Source organism: Oncorhynchus clarkii, chromosome 19 (assembly GCF_045791955.1).
Source record: "Oncorhynchus clarkii lewisi isolate Uvic-CL-2024 chromosome 19, UVic_Ocla_1.0, whole genome shotgun sequence".
Classification (NCBI taxonomy): domain Eukaryota; kingdom Metazoa; phylum Chordata; class Actinopteri; order Salmoniformes; family Salmonidae; genus Oncorhynchus; species Oncorhynchus clarkii.
The window spans coordinates 2039734-2061918 of NC_092165.1; the positions used below are offsets into that span (position 1 = coordinate 2039734).

The 22185-nt window shown below is 44.9% G+C and overlaps 1 protein-coding gene across 3 annotated transcripts in view; it reads right to left on the reverse strand.

Moving 5' to 3' along the window:
* Positions 1-21957, reverse strand: part of LOC139374580 (PDS5 cohesin associated factor A) — an 85453-nt gene extending 63496 nt beyond the window's left edge. The window contains exons 1-3 of one of the 3 annotated variants that reach the window (XM_071115583.1): positions 21842-21957; positions 20683-20836; positions 381-584 (exon numbers count right to left, since the gene is read on the reverse strand). In XM_071115583.1, the coding sequence (XP_070971684.1) occupies positions 381-584; positions 20683-20796 (318 nt within the window). In that variant the 5' untranslated portion in view covers positions 20797-20836; positions 21842-21957. Of the gene's footprint in view, positions 1-380; positions 585-20682; positions 20837-21422; positions 21639-21841 lie in introns of those variants that run through there. The other 2 variants (XM_071115584.1, XM_071115585.1) reach the window with 2 other exon arrangements.
* Between the last annotated feature and the right edge of the window lie 228 nt (positions 21958-22185).

Consider the following 22185-nt stretch of genomic DNA (forward strand, 5'->3'; position numbering starts at 1 on the left):
GTAATGTCCAGTATGGGTTATGGTTTTATAAAGCAGTAATGTCCAGTATGGGTTATGGTTTTATAAAGGGGTAATGTCCAGTATGGGTTATGGTTTTATAAAGGGGTAATGTCCAGTATGGGTTATGGTTGTATAAAGGGTAATGTCCAGTATGGATTATGGTTTTATAAAGGGGTAATGTCCAGTATGGGTTATGGTTTTATAAAGGGTAATGTCCAGTATGGGTTATGGTTGTATAAAGGGGTAATGTCCCATACCGGGGAGGTGTATGGGTTATGTGAAGGTTAGATGAAGCTTATACCAGTTACCTTCAGTTTGTCGTGTGAGGTGTGTGGGGGTTATGGTTGTGTTGAAGGTTAGATGAAGGTTAGACCAGTTACCTTCAGTTTGTCGTGTGAGGTGTAAGGGGCCTCAGGGGCGTAGATCCTGAAGATGTCAGCCAGGCAGCAGGCCACCAGGAGACGCACATCCTTGTTGGGGTTCCTCAGGAAGAACTCTGAGGCCAGATGGAGAGCCAGGTTCAGATACTGCTGCTTCTCCTCCTCGCTGTCCTGGTCCATGTCCATGTAGGTCTTCACCACCATCTACAGAGAGAGATGATTGGTTAAGGTCTGGTCCATGTAGGTCTTCACCACCATCTACAGAGAGAGATGATTGGTTAAGGTCTGGTCCTTCACTACCATCTAGAGAGAGAGATGATTGGTTAAGGTCTGGTCCATATAGGTCAACTGGAATAAAACCAGCTCCCATTACTAATGTATCATTACTAATGTACAACTGGAATAAAACCAGCTCCCAGTACTAATGTACAACTGGAATAAAACCAGCTCCCTTTACTAATGGGTCATTACTAATGTACAACTGGAATAAAACCAGCTCCCTTTACTAATGTACAACTGGAATAAAACCAGCTCCCATTACTAATATACCATTACTAATGTACAACTGGAATAAAACCAGCTCCCATTACTAATGTATCATTACTAATGTACAACTGGAATAAAACCAGCTCCCATTACTAATGTACAACTGGAATAAAACCAGATCCCATTACTAAATGTACACCTGGAATAAAACCAGCTCCCATTACTAATGTACAACTGGAATAAAACCAGCTCCCATTACTAATGTACAACTGGAAAAAAACCAGCTCCCATTACTAATATACCATTACTAATGTACAACTGGAATAAAACCAGCTCCCATTACTAATGTATCATTACTAATGTACAACTGGAATAAAACCAGCTCCCATTACTAATGTACAACTGGAATAAAACCAGATCCCATTACTAAATGTACACCTGGAATAAAACCAGCTCCCATTACTAATGTACAACTGGAATAAAACCAGCTCCCATTACTAATGTACAACTGGAATAAAACCAGCTCCCATTACTAATGTACAACTGGAATAAAACCAGCTCCCTTTACTAATGTACCACTGGAGTAAAACCAGCTCCCATTACTAATGTATGATTTGAATAGAACTAGATGAAACATAACATCAATCATTTTACGAGTTGTAAACTCTCATTCTCTCTCCCGCTCAACAGAGAGACTCAACTCCACCCAGCAGAACGCCCCTAGCACTAGGACCCAGCAGAACACCCCTAGCACTAGGACCCAGCAGAACACCCCTAGCACTAGGACCCAGCAGAACGCCCCTAGCACTAGGACCCAGCAGAACGCCCCTAGCACTAGGACCCAGCAGAACGCCCCTAGCACTAGGACCCAGCAGAAAGCCCCTAGCACTAGGACCCAGCAGAACGCCCCTAGCACTAGGACCCAGCAGAACGCCCCTAGCACTAGGATCCAGCAGAACGCCCCTAGCACTAGGACCCAGCAGAACGCCCCTAGCACTAGGACCCAGCAGAACGCCCCTAGCACTAGGACCAAGCAGAACGCCCCTAGCACTAGGACCCAGCAGACACCACTTCTTCCTTGGTGTGTTTCCAAGGCACAGAGCAGCAGTAACCAAGCTGCAGACAGGAGTGGAGGGGGGGGATGGGTCCTGAAACACAGACGGGAGAATGAGGGGAGAAGACCAGAGAGCTCTGCTTCTGCCTCCCACTCTCTGTCGCTCTCTGGCTCAATCTACCGAACAGCCTCCGGAGGCTGTGAAAAAGGAGAATGAGTGGAGAAGACCAGAGAGCTCAGCTTCTGCCTCTCTCTCTCTGTCTTTCTGCCTCTCTCTCTGTCACTCTCTGGCTCAATCTCCCGAACGGCCTCCGGAGGCTGTGAAATCCTATGATAACAGGTCCTATGTAGCAGCAGGGCTACTACAGTTTAACAGGTCCTATGTAGCAGCAGGGCTACTACAGTTTAACAGGTCCTATTGTAGCAGCAGGGCTACTACAGTTTAACAGGTCCTATTGTAGCAGCAGGGCTACTACAGTTTAACAGGTCCTATTGTAGCAGCAGGGCTACTACAGTTTAACAGGTCCTATTGTAGCTGCAGGGCTACTACAGTTTAACAGGTCCTATTGTAGCAGCAGGGCTACTACAGTTTAACAGGGTCCTATTGTAGCAGCAGGGCTACTACAGTTTAACAGGTCCTATTGTAGCAGCAGGGCTACTACAGTTTAACAGGTCCTATTGTAGCAGCAGGGCTACTACAGTTTAACAGGTCCTATTGTAGCAGCAGGGCTACTACAGTTTAACAGGTCCTATTGTAGCAGCAGGGCTACTACAGTTTAACAGGTCCTATGTAGCAGCAGGGCTACTACAGTTTAACAGGTCCTATTGTAGCAGCAGGGCTACTACAGTTTAACAGGTCCTATGTAGCAGCAGGGCTACTACAGTTTAACAGGGTCCTATGTAGCAGCAGGGCTACTACAGTTTAACAGGGTCCTATGTAGCAGCAGGGCTACTACAGTTTAACAGGGTCCTATTGTAGCAGCAGGGCTACTACAGTTTAACAGGTCCTATTGTAGCAGCAGGGCTACTACAGTTTAACAGGTCCTATTGTAGCAGCAGGGCTACTACAGTTTAACAGGGTCCTATGTAGCAGCAGGGCTACTACAGTTTAACAGGTCCTATTGTAGCAGCAGGGCTACTACAGTTTAACAGGTCCTATTGTAGCAGCAGGGCTACTACAGTTTAACAGGTCCTATTGTAGCAGCAGGGCTACTACAGTTTAACAGGTCCTATTGTAGCAGCAGGGCTACTACAGTTTAACAGGTCCTATTGTAGCAGCAGGGCTACTACAGTTTAACAGGTCCTATTGTAGCAGCAGGGCTACTACAGTTTAACAGGTCCTATGTAGCAGCAGGGCTACTACAGTTTAACAGGTCCTATTGTAGCAGCAGGGCTACTACAGTTTAACAGGTCCTATGTAGCAGCAGGGCTACTACAGTTTAACAGGTCCTATGTAGCAGCAGGGCTACTACAGTTTAACAGGTCCTATGTAGCAGCAGGGCTACTACAGTTTAACAGGTCCTATGTAGCAGCAGGGATACTACAGTTGAACAGGTCCTATTGTAGCAGCAGGGCTACTACAGTTTAACAGGTCCTATGTAGCAGCAGGGCTACTACAGTTTAACAGGTCCTATGTAGCAGCAGGGCTACTACAGTTTAACAGGTCCTATTGTAGCAGCAGGGCTACTACAGTTTAACAGGGTCCTATGTAGCAGCAGGGCTACTACAGTTTAACAGGTCCTATGTAGCAGCAGGGCTACTACAGTTTAACAGGTCCTATGTAGCAGCAGGGCTACTACAGTTTAACAGGTCCTATGTAGCAGCAGGGCTACTACAGTTTAACAGGTCCTATTGTAGCAGCAGGGCTACTACAGTTTAACAGGTCCTATGTAGCAGCAGGGCTACTACAGTTTAACAGGGTCCTATTGTAGCAGCAGGGCTACTACAGTTTAACAGGTCCTATGTAGCAGCAGGGCTACTACAGTTTAACAGGTCCTATGTAGCAGCAGGGCTACTACAGTTTAACAGGTCCTATTGTAGCAGCAGGGCTACTACAGTTTAACAGGTCCTATTGTAGCAGCAGGGCTACTACAGTTTAACAGGTCCTATTGTAGCAGCAGGGCTACTACAGTTTAACAGGTCCTATGTAGCAGCAGGGCTACTACAGTTTAACAGGTCCTATTGTAGCAGCAGGGCTACTACAGTTTAACAGGTCCTATGTAGCAGCAGGGCTACTACAGTTTAACAGGTCCTATGTAGCAGCAGGGCTACTACAGTTTAACAGCTCTATTTCATAACATAAGGTGTCCCTTCTCCAATGGTAATATTAAGTACCTGTATTCTTTTAACAATATAAAGCAAATGGTGGAAAAGTACTTAAATATACATTAAAAATACTTTAAAGTACTTACTGAAGTAGTTTTTTGGGGTTTATCTGTACTTTACGACTTAAATTCGACAACTTTTACTTCACTACATTTCTAAAGGAAATAATTTTAGTTCTATAATGTATGTATAATGTAATAATGTTACTTCCTACATGTTCTCTGATAACCTAAAGTACTTGTTACATTTTGAATAGCAGGACAGGGGGGGGGGGGATTGTGAAATTCACCTGGTCATCCCTACTGCCTCTGATCTGGAGGACTCACTAAACAGAGAACATCCCTGGTCGTCCCTACTGTCTCTGATCTGGAGGACTCACTAAACAGAGAACATCCCTGGTCATCCCTACTGCCTCTGATCTGGAGGACTCACTAAACAGAGAACATCCCTGGTCATCCCTACTGCCTCTGATCTGGTGGACTCACTAAACAGAGAACATCCCTGGTCATCCCTACTGCCTCTGATCTGGAGGACTCACTAAACAGAGAACATCCCTGGTCATCCCTACTGCCTCTGATCTGGAGGACTCACTAAACAGAGAACATCCCTGGTCGTCCCTACTGTCTCTGATCTGGAGGACTCACTAAACAGAGAACATCCCTGGTCGTCTCTACTGCCTCTGATCTGGAGGACTCACTAAACAGAGAACATCCCTGGTCATCCCTACTGCCCCTGATCTGGAGGACTCACTAAACAGAGAACATCCCTGGTCATCCCTACTGCCTCTGATCTGGAGGACTCACTAATCAGAGAACATCCCTGGTCATCCCTACTGGCTCTGATCTGGAGGACTCACTAAACAGAGAACATCCCTGGTCATCCCTACTGCCTCTGATCTGGAGGACTCACTAAACAGAGAACATCCCTGGTCATCCCTACTGGCTCTGATCTGGAGGACTCACTAAACAGAGAACATCCCTGGTCATCCCTACTGCCTCTGATCTGGAGGACTCACTAAACAGAGAACACCCCTGGTCATCCCTACTGCCTCTGATCTGACAGACTAACTAAACACAAATGCTTCCTTTGTAAATGATGTCTGAGTGTTGGAGTGTGGCCCCTGGCTATCTGTAAATGATGTCCGAGTGTTGGAGTGTGGCCCCTGGCTATCTGTAAATGATGTCTGAGTGTTGGAGTGTGGCCCCTGGCTATCTGTAAATGATGTCTGAATGTTGGAGTGTGGCCCCTGGCTATCTGTAAATGATGTCTGAATGTTGGAGTGTGGCCCCTGGCTATCTGTAAATGATGTCTGAATGTTGGAGTGTGGCCCCTGGCTATCTGTAAATGATGTCTGAGTGTTGGAGTGTGGCCCCTGGCTATCTGTAAATGATGTCTGAGTGTTGGAGTGTGGCCCCTGGCTATCTGTAAATGATGTCTGAATGTTGGAGTGTGGCCCCTGGCTATCTGTAAATGATGTCTGAGTGTTGGAGTGTGGCCCCTGGCTATCTGTAAATGATGTCTGAGTGTTGGAGTGTGGCCCCTGGCTATCTGTAAATTATGTCCGAGTGTTGGAGTGTGGCCCCTGGCTATCTGTAAATGATGTCCGAGTGTTGGAGTGTGGCCCCTGGCTATCTGTAAATTATGTCTGAGTGTGTGAGTGTGGCCCCTGGCTATCTGTAAATTATGTCTGAGTGTTGGAGTGTGGCCCCTGGCTATCTGTAAATGATGTCCGAGTGTTGGAGTGTGGCCCCTGGCTATCTGTAAATGATGTCCGAGTGTTGGAGTGTGGCCCCTGGCTATCTGTAAATGATGTCTGAGTGTTGGAGTGTGGCCCCTGGCTATCTGTAAATGATGTCTGAGTGTTGGAGTGTGGCCCCTGGCTATCTGTAAATGATGTCTGAGTGTTGGAGTGTGGCCCCTGGCTATCTGTAAATGATGTCCGAGTGTTGGAGTGTGGCCCCTGGCTATCTGTAAATGATGTCCGAGTGTTGGAGTGTGGCCCCTGGCTATCTGTAAATGATGTCTGAGTGTTTGAGTGTGGCCCCTGGCTATCGGTAAATAAATAAATAATATTTGCTTAATAAAAGGAATTTGAAATGATTAATACTTTTACTTTTGATACTTAACGGATATCCAAAACCAAAAACGTTTACTCAAGTAGTATTTTACTGGGTGACTTTTACTCAAGTAGTATTTTACTGGGTGACTTTTACTCAAGTAGTATTTTACTGGGTGACTTTTACTCAAGTAGTATTTTACTGGGTGACTTTTACTCAAGTAGTATTTTACCGGGTGACTTTTACTCAAGTAGTATTTTACCGGGTGACTTTCACTCAAGTAGTATTTTACTGGGTGACTTTTACTCAAGTAGTATTTTACTGGGTGACTTTTACTCAAGTAGTATTTTACTGGGTGACTTTTACTCAAGTAGTATTTTACTGGGTGACTTTTACTCAAGTAGTATTTTACTGGGTGACTTTTACTCAAGTAGTATTTTACTGGGTGACTTTTACTCAAGTAGTATTTTACCGGGTGACTTTTACTCAAGTAGTATTTTACCGGGTGACTTTCACTCAAGTAGTATTTTACTGGGTGACTTTTACTCAAGTAGTATTTTACTGGGTGACTTTTACTCAAGTAGTATTTTACTGGGTGACTTTCACTCAAGTAGTATTTTACCGGGTGACTTTCACTCAAGTAGTATTTTACTGGGTGACTTTGACTCAAGTAGTATTTTACTGGGTGACTTTGACTCAAGTAGTATTTTACTGGGTGACTTTCACTCAAGTAGTATTTTACCGGGTGACTTTTACTCAAGTAGTATTTTACCGGGTGACTTTTACTCAAGTAGTATTTTACTGGGTGACTTTTACTCAAGTAGTATTTTACTGGGTGACTTTTACTCAAGTAGTATTTTACTGGGTGACTTTTACTCAAGTAGTATTTTACTGGGTGACTTTTACTCAAGTAGTATTTTACTGGGTGACTTTTACTCAAGTAGTATTTTACTGGGTGACTTTTACTCAAGTAGTATTTTTCTGGGTGACTTTTACTCAAGTAGTATTTTTCTTGGTGACTTTTACTCAAGTAGTATTTTACTGGGTGACTTTTACTCAAATCGTATTTTACTGGGTGACTTTTACTCAAGTAGTATTTTTCTGGGTGACTTTTACTCAAGTATTATTTTACCGGGTGACTTTTACTCAAGTAGTATTTTACCGGGTGACTTTCACTCAAGTAGTATTTTACTGGGTGACTTTGACTCAAGTAGTATTTTACTGGGTGACTTTGACTCAAGTAGTATTTTACCGGGTGACTTTCACTCAAGTAGTATTTTACCGGGTGACTTTTACTCAAGTAGTATTTTACTGGGTGACTTTTACTCAAGTAGTATTTTACTGGGTGACTTTTACTCAAGTAGTATTTTACTGGGTGACTTTTACTCAAGTAGTATTTTTCTTGGTGACTTTTACTCAAGTAGTATTTTACTGGGTGACTTTTACTCAAGTAGTATTTTACTGGGTGACTTTTACTCAAGTAGTATTTTTCTGGGTGACTTTTACTCAAGTAGTATTTTTCTTGGTGACTTTTACTCAAGTAGTATTTTACTGGGTGACTTTTACTCAAATCGTATTTTACTGGGTGACTTTTACTCAAGTAGTATTTTTCTGGGTGACTTTTACTCAAGTAGTATTTTACTGGGTGACTTTTACTCAAGTAGTATTTTACCGGGTGACTTTCACTCAAGTAGTATTTTACTGGGTGACTTTTACTCAAGTAGTATTTTACTGGGTGACTTTTACTCAAGTAGTATTTTACTGGGTGACTTTTACTCAAGTAGTATTTTACTGGGTGACTTTCACTCAAGTAGTATTTTACTGGGTGACTTTCACTCAAGTAGTATTTTACTGGGTGACTTTCACTCAAGTAGTATTTTACTGGGTGACTTTCACTCAAGTAGTATTTTACTGGGTGACTTTTACTCAAGTAGTATTTTACTGGGTGACTTTTACTCAAGTAGTATTTTACTGGGTGACTTTTACTCAAGAACTGGGTCAGAACCCCCAGTTCCACTAACTCTAGTCAGTCGTTACTGGGTCAGAACCCCCAGTTCCACTAACTCTAGTCAGTCGTTACTGGGTCAGTACCCCCAGTTCCACTAACTCTAGTCAGTCGTTACTGGGTCAGAACCCCCAGTTCCACTAACTCTAGTCAGTCGTTACTGGGTCAGAATCCCCAGTTCCACTAACTATAGTCAGTCGTTACTGGGTCAGTACCCCCAGTTCCACTAACTACAGTCAGTCGTTACTGGGTCAGAACCAGACCCATTTCTCCATGAACGGCACAGCCAGTCAGTACCCCCAGTTCCACTAACTTCAGTCAGTCGTTACTGGGTCAGAACCAGACCCATTTCTCCATGAACGCCACAGCCAATCAGAACCCCCAGTTCCCCTAACTCTAGTCAGTCGTTACTGGGTCAGAACCCCCAGTTCCACTAACTCTAGTCAGTCGTTACTGGGTCAGAATCCCCAGTTCCACTAACTCTAGTCAGTCGTTACTGGGTCAGTACCCCCAGTTCCACAAACTCTAGTCAGTCGTTACTGGGTCAGAATCCCCAGTTCCACTAACTCTAGTCAGTCGTTACTGGGTCAGAACCCCCAGTTCCACAAACTCTAGTCAGTCGTTACTGGGTCAGAACCAGGCCGGTTTCTCCATGAACGTCACAGCCAATCAGAACCCAAAGTTCCACTAACTCTAGTCAGTCGTTACTGGGTCAGAACCAGACCGGTTTCTTCATGAACGTCACAGACCATAATCTGAGACGTTTTAACCAACTAACATTGATACACATTCAGACATTCAGCTCTTGATTTTAATATGGGTTGTTGAGTGTCAAGTCAGTCAGTTTATACCATTTCCCTCCCATCAACCTCCACACAGCCAGACACTTCACTCACATCAACCTCCACACAGCCATGACACTTCCCTCCCATCAACCTCCACACAGCTAGACACTTCCCTCCCATCCAACCTCCACACAGCCATGACACTTCCCTCCCATCAACCTCCACACAGCCATGACACTTCCCTCCCATCAACCTCCACACAGCTAGACACTTCCCTCCCATCCAACCTCCACACAGCCATGACACTTCCCTCCCATCAACCTCCACACAGCCAGACACTTCCCTCCCATCAACCTCCACACAGCTAGACACTTCCCTCCCATCCAACCTCCACACAGCCATGACACTTCCCTCCCATCAACCTCCACACAGCTAGACACTTCCCTCCCATCCAACCTCCACACAGCCATGACACTTCCCTCCCATCAACCTCCACACAGCCATGACACTTCCCTCCCATCCAACCTCCACACAGCCAGACACTTCCCTCCCATCCAACCTCCACACAGCCATGACACTTCCCTCCCATCAACCTCCACACAGCCATGACACTTCCCTCCCATCCAACCTCCACACAGCCATGACACTTCCCTCCCATCCAACCTCCACACAGCCAAACACTTCCCTCCCATCCTCTCGCTGACTTTAGAATCAAGGCACTTTGTAGGAGGCCCAATCAGAAGCCATCACTAGGTCTTTGTAGGAGGCCCAATCAGAAGCCATCACTAGCTCTTTGTAGGAGGCCCAATCAGAAGCCATCACTAGGTCTTTGTAGGAAGCCCAATCAGAAGCCATCAATAGGTCTTTGTAGGAAGCCCAATCAGAAGCCATCACTGGGTCTTTGTAGGAGGCCCAATCAGAAGCCATCACTGGGTCTAGGAGTCAGCTCATTGGACAAACAGACTGAAATGGTGATCCACATGACAAAGCTGACCATGCATGTTGAGGTCTAGGCTGGTAGGAATATTGTCAGAACCCATACCCAGCACTAGCTAGCCGGCCAACTGGGTTTTTATATAGTCAGAACTCATACCCAGCACTAGCTAGCTAGCTGTGTTTTTATTTAGTCAGAACCCATACCCAGCGCTAGCTAGCTAGCCGGCCAACTGTGTTTTTATATTGTCAGAACCCATACCCAGCGCTAGCTAGCCAGCCAACTGGGTTTTTATATAGTCAGAACTCATACCCAGCGCTAGCAAGCTAGCCAGCCAAATGGGTTTTTATATAGTCAGAACTCATACCCAGCGCTAGCAAGCTAGCCGGCCAACTGGGTTTTATATAGTCAGAACTCATACCCAGCGCTAGCTAGCTAGCCAGCCAACTGGGTTTTTATATAGTCAGAACTCATACCCAGCGCTAACTAGCTAGCTGTGTTTTTATATAGTCAGAACCCATACCCAGCGCTAACTAGCTAGCTGTGTTTTTATATAGTCAGAACCCATACCCAGCGCTAACTAGCTAGCTGTGTTTTTATATAGTCAGAACCCATACCCAGCGCTAACTAGCTAGCTGTGTTTTTATATAGTCAGAACCCATACCCAGCGCTAGCTAGCCGGCCAACCGGGTTTTTTTAACGAAAGTCTGTCATGTGATCCGTTAGGGTTTAGTCGTCGTTGTAAATAAAAATGTGTTCTTAACTGACTTGTTAAATAAAACAAACGATAGACTAGTATGAAGTAGTGTACTATATAGGGAATAGGGCTCTGGTCTATAGTAGTACCACTATATAGGGAATAGGGCTCTGGTCTATAGTAGTACCACTATATAGGGAATAGGGCTCTGGTCTATAGTAGTACCACTATATAGGGAATAGGGCTCTGGTCTAAAGTAGTACCACTATATAGGGAATAGGGTTCTGGTCTATAGTAGTACCACTATATAGGGAATAGGGCTCTGGTCTATAGTAGTACCACTATATAGGGAATAGGGCTCTGGTCTATAGTAGTGTACTTTATAGGGAATAGGGCTCTGGTCTATAGTAGTGTACTATATAGGGAATAGGGCTCTGGTCTATAGTAGTACCACTATATAGGGAATAGGGCTCTGGTCTAAAGTAGTGCACTATATAGGGAATAGGGCTCTGGTCTATAGTAGTGCACTATATAGGGAATAGGGCTCTGGTCTATAGTAGTACCACTATATAGGGAATAGGGCTCTGGTCTATAGTAGTTCACTATATAGGGAATAGGGCTCTGGTCTAAAGTAGTACCACTATATAGGGAATAGGGCTCTGGTCTATAGTAGTTCACTATATAGGGAATAGGGCTCTGGTCTATAGTAGTACCACTATATAGGGAATAGGGCTCTGGTCTATAGTAGTTCACTATATAGGGAATAGGGCTCTGGTCTAAAGTAGTGCCACTATATAGGGAATAGGGCTCTGGTCTATAGTAGTACCACTATATAGGGAACAGGTCTCTGGTCTATAGTAGTGCACTATATAGGGAATAGGGCTCTGGTCTATAGTAGTATCACTATATAGGGAACAGGTCTCTGGTCTATAGTAGTACCACTATATAGGGAATAGGGCTCTGGTCTATAGTAGTACCACTATATAGGGAATAGGGCTCTGGTCTATAGTAGTACCACTATTTAGGGAATAGGGCTCTGGTCTATAGTAGTACCACTATATAGGGAATAGGGTGCTTTTTGACCTAGACCCAGGAAGAAGAAGCTGCAGCTGTGCAGTACCTGGTTCACAGTCCGGTTGCCATAGTGACAGGAAGGAGCTTGAACATTGGAGATGACCTGGCATCTCTCGTCATGGACGGCTGTTCTCGTGCTCTATGTATCTATTCTTCTACAAAGGATATTATCTATTTTCATTTAACGAGGCAATTAAGAACAAATTCTCATTTAGAATGACGGCCTACCAAAAGGACTCCTTGTGGAGATGGGGGCTGGGATTAAACATTAAAAATAACATATCAATATAGGACAAAACACACATCACGGCAAGAGACATCACAACATTACATAGAGAGACCGAAGACAACATCACAACATTACATAGAGAGACCGAAGACAACATTACATAGAGAGACCGAAGACAACATTACATAGAGAGACCGAAGACAACATCACAACATTACATAAAGAGACCGAAGACAACATCACAACATTACATTTAGAGACCGAAGACAACATCACAACATTACATAGAGACCGAAGACAACATTACATAGAGAGACCGAAGACAACATTACATAGAGAGACCGAAGACAACATCACAACATTACATAGAGAGACCGAAGACAACATCACAACATTACATAAAGAGACCGAAGACAACATTACATAAAGAGACCGAAGACAACATCACAACATTACATAGAGAGAGACCGAAGACAACATTACATAGAGAGACCGAAGACAACATTACATAAAGAGACCGAAGACAACATCACAACATTACATAGAGAGACCGAAGACAACATCACAACATTACATAGAGAGACCGAAGACAACATCACATAGAGAGACCGAAGACAACATCACAACATTACATAGAGAGAGACCGAAGACAACATTACATAGAGAGACCGAAGACAACATTACATAAAGAGACCGAAGACAACATCACAACATTACATAGAGAGACCGAAGACAACATCACAACATTACATAGAGAGACCGAAGACAACATCACATAGAGAGACCGAAGACAACATCACAACATTACATAGAGAGAGACCGAAGACAACATTACATAGAGAGACCGAAGACAACATTACATAGAGAGACCGAAGACAACATCACAACATTACATAGAGAGACCGAAGACAACATTACATAAAGAGACCGAAGACAACATCACAACATTACATAGAGAGACCGAAGACAACATCACAACATTACATAAAGAGACCGAAGACAACATTACATAGAGAGAGACCGAAGACAACATTACATAAAGAGACAAAAGACAACATTACATAGAGAGAGACCGAAGACAACATTACATAAAGAGACAAAAGACATTACATAGAGAGACCGAAGACAACATCACAACATTACATAGAGAGACCGAAGACAACATCACAACATTACATAGAGAGACCGAAGACAACATCACAACATTACATAAAGAGACCGAAGACAACATCACAACATTACATAGAGAGACCGAAGACAACATTACATAAAGAGACCGAAGACAACATCACAACATTACATAGAGAGACCGAAGACAACATCACAACATTACATAGAGAGACCGAAGACAACATTACATAAAGAGACCGAAGACAACATCACAACATTACATAAAGAGACCGAAGACAACATTACATAGAGAGAGACCGAAGACAACATTACAGAGAGACCCAAGACGACATCACAACATTACATAGAGACCGAAGACAACATTACATAAAGAGACCGAAGACAACATCACAACATTACATAGAGAGACCGAAGACAACATCACAACATTACATAGAGAGACCGAAGACAACATTACATAAAGAGACCGAAGACAACATCACAACATTACATAGAGAGACCGAAGACAACATTACATAAAGAGACCGAAGACAACATTACATAGAGAGACCGAAGACAACATTACATAAAGAGACCGAAGACAACATTACAACATTACATAGAGAGACCGAAGACAACATCACAACATTACATAGAGAGACCGAAGACAACATTACATAGAGAGACCGAAGACAACATTACATAGAGAGACCGAAGACAACATCACAACATTACATAAAGAGACCGAAGACAACATCACAACATTACATTTAGAGACCGAAGACAACATCACAACATTACATAGAGACCGAAGACAACATTACATAGAGAGACCGAAGACAACATTACATAGAGAGACCGAAGACAACATCACAACATTACATAGAGAGACCGAAGACAACATCACAACATTACATAGAGAGACCGAAGACAACATCACATAGAGAGACCGAAGACAACATCACAACATTACATAGAGAGAGACCGAAGACAACATTACATAGAGAGACCGAAGACAACATTACATAAAGAGACCGAAGACAACATCACAACATTACATAGAGAGACCGAAGACAACATCACAACATTACATAGAGAGACCGAAGACAACATTACATAGAGAGACCGAAGACAACATCACAACATTACATAGAGAGAGACCGAAGACAACATTACATAGAGAGACCGAAGACAACATTACATAAAGAGACCGAAGACAACATCACAACATTACATAGAGAGACCGAAGACAACATCACAACATTACATAGAGAGACCGAAGACAACATCACATAGAGAGACCGAAGACAACATCACAACATTACATAGAGAGAGACCGAAGACAACATTACATAGAGAGACCGAAGACAACATTACATAGAGACCGAAGACAACATCACAACATTACATAGAGAGACCGAAGACAACATTACATAAAGAGACCGAAGACAACATCACAACATTACATAGAGAGACCGAAGACAACATCACAACATTACATAAAGAGACCGAAGACAACATTACATAGAGAGAGACCGAAGACAACATTACATAAAGAGACAAAAGACAACATTACATAGAGAGAGACCGAAGACAACATTACATAAAGAGACAAAAGACATTACATAGAGAGACCGAAGACAACATCACAACATTACATAGAGAGACCGAAGACAACATCACAACATTACATAGAGAGACCGAAGACAACATCACAACATTACATAAAGAGACTGAAGACGACATCACAACATTACATAAAGAGACCGAAGACAACATTACATAAAGAGACCGAAGACAACATCACAACATTACATAGAGAGACCGAAGACAACATCACAACATTACATAGAGAGACCGAAGACAACATTACATAAAGAGACCGAAGACAACATCACAACATTACATAAAGAGACCGAAGACAACATTACATAGAGAGAGACCGAAGACAACATTACAGAGAGACCCAAGACGACATCACAACATTACATAGAGACCGAAGACAACATTACATAAAGAGACCGAAGACAACATCACAACATTACATAGAGAGACCGAAGACAACATCACAACATTACATAGAGAGACCGAAGACAACATTACATAAAGAGACCGAAGACAACATCACAACATTACATAGAGAGACCGAAGACAACATTACATAAAGAGACCGAAGACAACATTACATAGAGAGACCGAAGACAACATCACAACATTACATAGAGAGACCGAAGACAACATCACAACATTACATAGAGAGACCGAAGTCAACATCACAACATTACATAAAGAGACCAAAGACAACATTACATAGAGAGAGACCGAAGACAACATTACATAGAGAGAGACCCAAGACAACATCACAACATTACATAAAGAGACCGAAGACAACATCACAACATTACATAAAGAGACCGAAGACAACATTACATAGAGAGACCAAAGACAACATCACAACATTACATAGAGAGACCGAAGACAACATCACAACATTACATAAAGAGACCGAAGACAACATCACAACATTACATAGAGAGACCGAAGACAACATTACATAAAGAGACCGAAGACAACATCACAACATTACATAGAGAGAGACCGAAGACAACATTACATAGAGAGACCGAAGACAACATCACAACATTACATAGAGAGAGACCGAAGACAACATTACATAGAGAGAGACCGAAGACAACATCACAACATTACATAAAGAGACCGAAGACAACATTACATAAAGAGACCGAAGACAACATCACAACATTACATAAAAAGATCGAAAACGACAACACAACATTACATAAAGAGACCGAAGACAACATTACATAGAGAGACCGAAGACAACATTACATAGAGAGACCGAAGACAACATTACATAAAGAGACCGAAGACGACATCACAACATTACATAGAGAGCCTGAAGACAACATCACAACATTACATAGAGAGACCGAAGACAACATTACATAGAGAGACCGAAGACAACATTACATAGAGAGACCGAAGACAACATCACAACATTACATAAAGAGACCGAAGACAACATCACAACATTACATAGAGAGAGACCGAAGACAACATCACAACATTACATAGAGAGACCGAAGACGACATTACATAAAGAGACCGAAGACAACATTACATAGAGAGACCGAAGACAACATCACAACATTACATAAAGAGACCGAAGACGACACCACAACATTACATAGAGAGACCGAAGACGACATCACAACATGGTAGCAACACAACATGACAACAACATGGTAGCAACACAACATTACAACAACATGGTAGCAACACAACATTACAACAACATGGTAGCAACACAACAGGACAACAACATGGTAGCAACACAACATGACAACAACATGGTAGCAACACAACATGACAACAACACAACATGACAACAACACATGACAACAACATGGTAGCAACACAACAACAACATGGTAGCAACACAACAGGACAGCAACATGACAACAACATGGTAGCAACACAACATGACAACACCATGGTAGCAACACAACAACAACATGGTAGCAACACAACATGACAACAACATGGTAGCAACACAACAACAACATGGTAGCAACACAACAACAACATGGTAGCAACACAACAACAACATGGTAGCAACACAACAGGACAACAACATGGTAGCAACACAACATGACAACAACACAACATGACAACAACATGGTAGCAACACAGCATGGTAGCAACACATGACAACATCAACATGGTAGCAACACAACATGACAACACAACAACAACGTGGTAGCAACACAACATTACAACAACATGGTAGCAACACAACATTACAACAACATGGTAGCAACACAACAGGACAACAACATGGTAGCAACACAACATGACAACAACATGGTAGCAACACAACATGACAACAACACAACATGACAACAACACAACATAACAACAACATGGTAGCAACACAACAACAACATGGTAGCAACACAACAACATGGTAGCAACACAACATGACAACAACATGGTAGCAACACAACATGACAACAACATGGTAGCAACACAACAGGACAGCAACATGACAACAACATGGTAGCAACACAACATGACAACAACATGGTAGCAACACAACAACAACATGGTAGCAACACAACATGACAACAACATGGTAGCATCACAACATGACAACATGGTAGCAACACAACAACAACATGGTATCAACACAACAGGACAACAACACAACATGACAACAACATGGTAGCAACACAGCATGGTAGCAACACATGACAACATCAACATGGTAGCAACACAACATGACAACACAACAACAACGTGGTAGCAACACAACATGGTAACAACACAACATAACAACAACATGGCAGCAGCACAACATAGTAGCAACACAACATGACAACAACACAACATGACAACAACGTGGTAGCAACACAACATGACAACAACGTGGTAGCAACACAACATGGTAACAACACAACATGACAACAACGTGGTAGCAACACAACATAACAACAACATGGCAGCAGCACAACATGGTAGCAACACAACATGGTAACAACACAACATGACAACAACGTGGTAGCAACACAACATAACAACAACATGGCAGCAGCACAACATGGTAGCAACACAACATGGTAACAACACAACATGACAACAACATGGCAGCAGCACAACATGGTAGCAACACAACATGGTAACAACACAACATGACAACAACGTGGTAGCAACACAACATAACAACAACATGGCAGCAGCACAACATGGTAGCAACACAACATGGTAACAACACAACATGACAACAACGTGGTAGCAACACAACATAACAACAACATGGCAGCAGCACAACATGGTAGCAACACAACATGGTAACAACACAACATGACAACAACGTGGTAGCAACACAACATAACAACAACATGGTAGCAACACAACACATGGTACAAACATTATTGGGCCCAGACAACAGCACAAAGGGTAAGAAGGTAGAGACAACAATACATCACACAAAACAGCCACAACTGTCAGTAAGACTGTCCAAACGGCTCCCATGCACAGACACAGCTCATTTAAAAATCTGTGTAAGGGGGTTACTATAGTTTAGCTCAGTGCTTGGACTTGGACTGAAATAGGTTCTGTTTAGGTACTGGCCCAGTTCTGTTTATATTTAGTTGCAGGAGCTACACAATACTTTGGATCTAATATTCTATACGAGTAACAGGAACTCAAGCAGTAGAACATGTGAGGTGCCGGTTCTCAGTTCCGATGAGCTCCTGCCCAAGTCAGGGTAGAAGCATTTTTAAACTGTCTGTTGGCCCCCTGCGTGCCTGTCTGTCTGTCTGTCTGTCTGTTGGCCCCCTGCGTGTCTGCCTGTCTGTTGGTCCTCCGCGTGTCTGCCTGTCTGTTGGCCCTCCGCGTGTCTGCCTGTCTGTTGGCCCTCCGCGTGTCTGCCTGTCTGTTGGCCCTTCGCGTGCGTGCCTGTCTGTTGGTCCTCTGCGTGCCTGCCTGTCTGTTGGCTCTCCGCGTGCCTGCCTGTCTGTTGGCTCTCCGCGTGCCTGCCTGTCTGTTGGCTCTCCGCGTGCCTGCCTGTCTGTTGGCCCTCTGCGTGCCTGCCTGTCTGTTGGCCCTCCGAGTGTCTGCCTGTCTGTTGGCCCTTCGCGTGCGTGCCTGCCTGTCTGTTGGCTCTCCGCGTGCCTGCCTGTCTGTTGGCTCTCCGCGTGCCTGCCTGTCTGTTGGCTCTCCGCGTGCCTGCCTGTCTGTTGGCCCTCTGCGTGCCTGCCTGTCTGTTGGCCCTCTGCGTGCCTGCCTGTCTGTTGGCCCTCTGCGTGCCTGCCTGTCTGTTGGCCCTCCGCGTGCCTGCCTGTCTGTTGGCCCTCTGCGTGCCTGCCTGTCTGTTGGTCCTCCGCGTGCCTGCCTGTCTGTTGGCCCTCCGCGTGCCTGCCTGTCTGTTGGCCCTCCTCGTGCCTGCCTGCCTGTCGGCCCGCCGCGTGCCTGTCTGTCTGTCTGTCTGTTGGCCCGCCGCGTGCCTGTCTTGTCTGTCTGTTGGCCCGCCGCGTGCCTGTCTTGTCTGTCTGTTGGCCCGCCGCGTGCCTGTCTTGTCTGTCTGTTGGCCCGCCGCGTGCCTGTATGTCTGTTGGCCCGCCGCGTGCCTGCCTGCCTGTCTGTTGGCCCTCCGCGTGCCTGTCTGTCTGTCTGTTGGCCCTCCGCGTGCGTGCCTGCCTGCCTGTTGGCCCTCCGCGTGCGTGCCTGCCTGCCTGTCTGTTGGCCCTCCGCGTGCCTGCCTGCCTGTCTGTTGGCCCTCTGCGTGCCTGCCTGCCTGTCTGTTGGCCCTCTGCGTGCCTGCCTGCCTGTCTGTTGGCCCTCTGCGTGCCTGCCTGCCTGTCTGTTGGCCCTCTGCGTGCCTGCCTGCCTGTCTGTTGGCTCTCTGCGTGCCTGTCTGTTGGCCCTCCGCGTGCCTGCCTGTCTGTTGGCCCTCCGCGTGCCTGCCTGTCTGTTGGCCCTCCGCGTGCCTGCCTGTCTGTTGGCCCTCCGCGTGCCTGCCTGCCTGTTGGCCCTCCGCGTGCCTGCCTGTCTGTTGGCCCTCCGCGTGCCTGCCTGTCTGTCTGTTGGCCCTCCGCGTGCCTGCCTGTCTGTCTGTTGGCCCTCTGCGTGCCTGCCTGTCTGTTGGCCCTCTGCGTGCCTGCCTGCCTGTCTGTTGGCCCTTCCGCGTGCGTGCCTGCCTGTCTGTTGGCCCTCTGCGTGCCTGCCTGCCTGTTGGCCCTCTGCGTGCCTGCCTGCTGGCCCTCTGCGTGCCTGCCTGCATGTCTGTTGGCCCTCTGCGTGCCTGCCTGCCTGTCTGTTGGCTCTCTGCGTGCCTGCCTGTTGGCTCTCTGCGTGCCTGCCTGTCTGTTGGCCCTCTGCGTGCCTGCCTGTTGGCTCTCTGCGTGCCTGCCTGTCTGTTGGCCATTTTGCGTCACAGCATCACAGCAGACACACAGAGAGGTGGTCGGTCCCCCCACCCCTTCTATTCATGACATCATACCGCAGGTACACAAGGCAGACCTCCTACTCGTGCATGACGTCATACACAACGACGTCATAAAGAACGCCAACGTCACGGTGTTCTAGATCTATGACCGTGGTCCGGTACCATGACAACGTCACCTTTTACACCTCTGGCTTCCCAGCAGAGTAGCAACGTTATTGAAAAAAACAAAACAATTCCCCTGACCATAGATAGCTACCGTCTCTGAAAAAGCTATGTTTGTTTTTTACCTCCATCTCAGTCTCTCTCTCTCCCTGCCTATACTAGAGCACGACTTAACTCGGCTGTAGCAGGTGTCTTTCATGTTTAGAGAGTTTGGGCGTTATTGGTAATCGGCCAGTGTGCTGGACATTGATGTAGTGAGTCTGAAGAGATAGCTACAGTATGTTTACAGTGAGAAACCCCCCCAAGCTCACTAGGTCTCTGCAAACCACCTGAACACATCCTAGCTCAGTCAGTCTTGGCAGATGGCCATATGGGGGGGGGGGGGGGGGGGGGGTTTGGTTTTAACCGACTAACCTTCAGCCGTTTCACCACCTCATCGTTGCTTATCTTCTCCGTGATTTCCTTCACTCCGGGCGGGTAGGTGATCTTGCTGTCCCCCGCCGGTTTCTGCTGCTGCGGGAACTCCATGCTTGTCGTCGTTTTAATCCACACAGTCCTCTACTGGCCTCTATAGGCCAGAAAACAAAACACAAATCAACACAGCCATTCTACCGCACTTCTCAAAAAAACATCGTTTTTAAACACCGTTTTGTGCTTCTGATTATTATTTATGCGATAGACTGCGAGGGGAATAGGCACGCGTCAGTCGACTAGGGGGAAATGTCTCCCTGAATGAAGTTGTTTTTTTTGTATAATTAAAAATTGTAAAAAATCCTGGCTGTGCTAGTTAGCATGTTAGCTAACCAGCGCGATATCCGCTCTGCAATCGCATGTTCTTACATAAAGATTAACGTTAAATGTTTTGTAGCCACCGGTTTGGTTTGCGTTTTCAAATACAATATATATACCATTACACCTGTGTGTGTGTTGAACGAGTCCGACAAATCAAATGAATATCTATAAAAATAAACATACTACTATTGCAGGATGAGTTGCGATGCTAGCTAGCTAGCTAGCTAGCCATGGTAGTTGGTTCACAAGACCCGCACTGTGTGTGCTAAGCTAAGCTAACCAGCTAGCATTTTTAGCAATGTTAGCGTTGTTAGCATCGTTAGCATTGTTAGCATCGTTAGCCTAGGCCTCAAACTACTCACAGAGAACACCATCACATTTGCACATCACTGTTGTTACCAAAAGAGACAGAAATTAAATTCACGGATAATAGTTATTCTCAAGACCTCTTTCTGCGAACGACTTCCTGTCATGTTTAGCGTTTAGAAGTAAAAAACAACTTTATTTGTCCAGGAAAATAAAGATAGATCAACTTCGTTATGTTTGTTTCAACTTCAAGCTCTCTCTGTCTCTGTCTCTCTCTCCACATCGTTTCCTTACAGTGGCGCTTACTTCTCTTGGTTGTAAAAAAAATGCAATCGTCGCCCTCCCTCTCCAACATCACAATTATCACAAAAGAAAGCTTTTTGTACACATACAACTACGAGCCAAAAATATCTGCAAACAGTAGCCGCGGTCCACCAAAAATAAACCCAACATGTAATTCCTGTATGATATTTACCTCACCAATGAGCGGGTTTAATTCATGAGGTTGTGTGTGTGTTTTTAGTTTCGGCACAAAGCTCCGTGTCTCCAGTCTCAGCAGCCAGTCTCAGCAGTTTGAATGTCCCCTCTGTGGACGCTGGGTGGACGGCGCCGTCCTCGGTCTGACCGGGGTACTGCAACACACCTCATCAAGCGGGACTCGGAAAAACCAAACTCCAACTTCCCCCTTCTTTTTTTTTTCTTAGATTGCAGGAACATAAAAACCCGACAAGAGATGCTGATCCCAGGTCAGTATTTAGAAGCTCCCTGAATGGATAGGGGTTGAAGTTGTGGAGGGGAAAACTGATTCTAGGTTTGTGC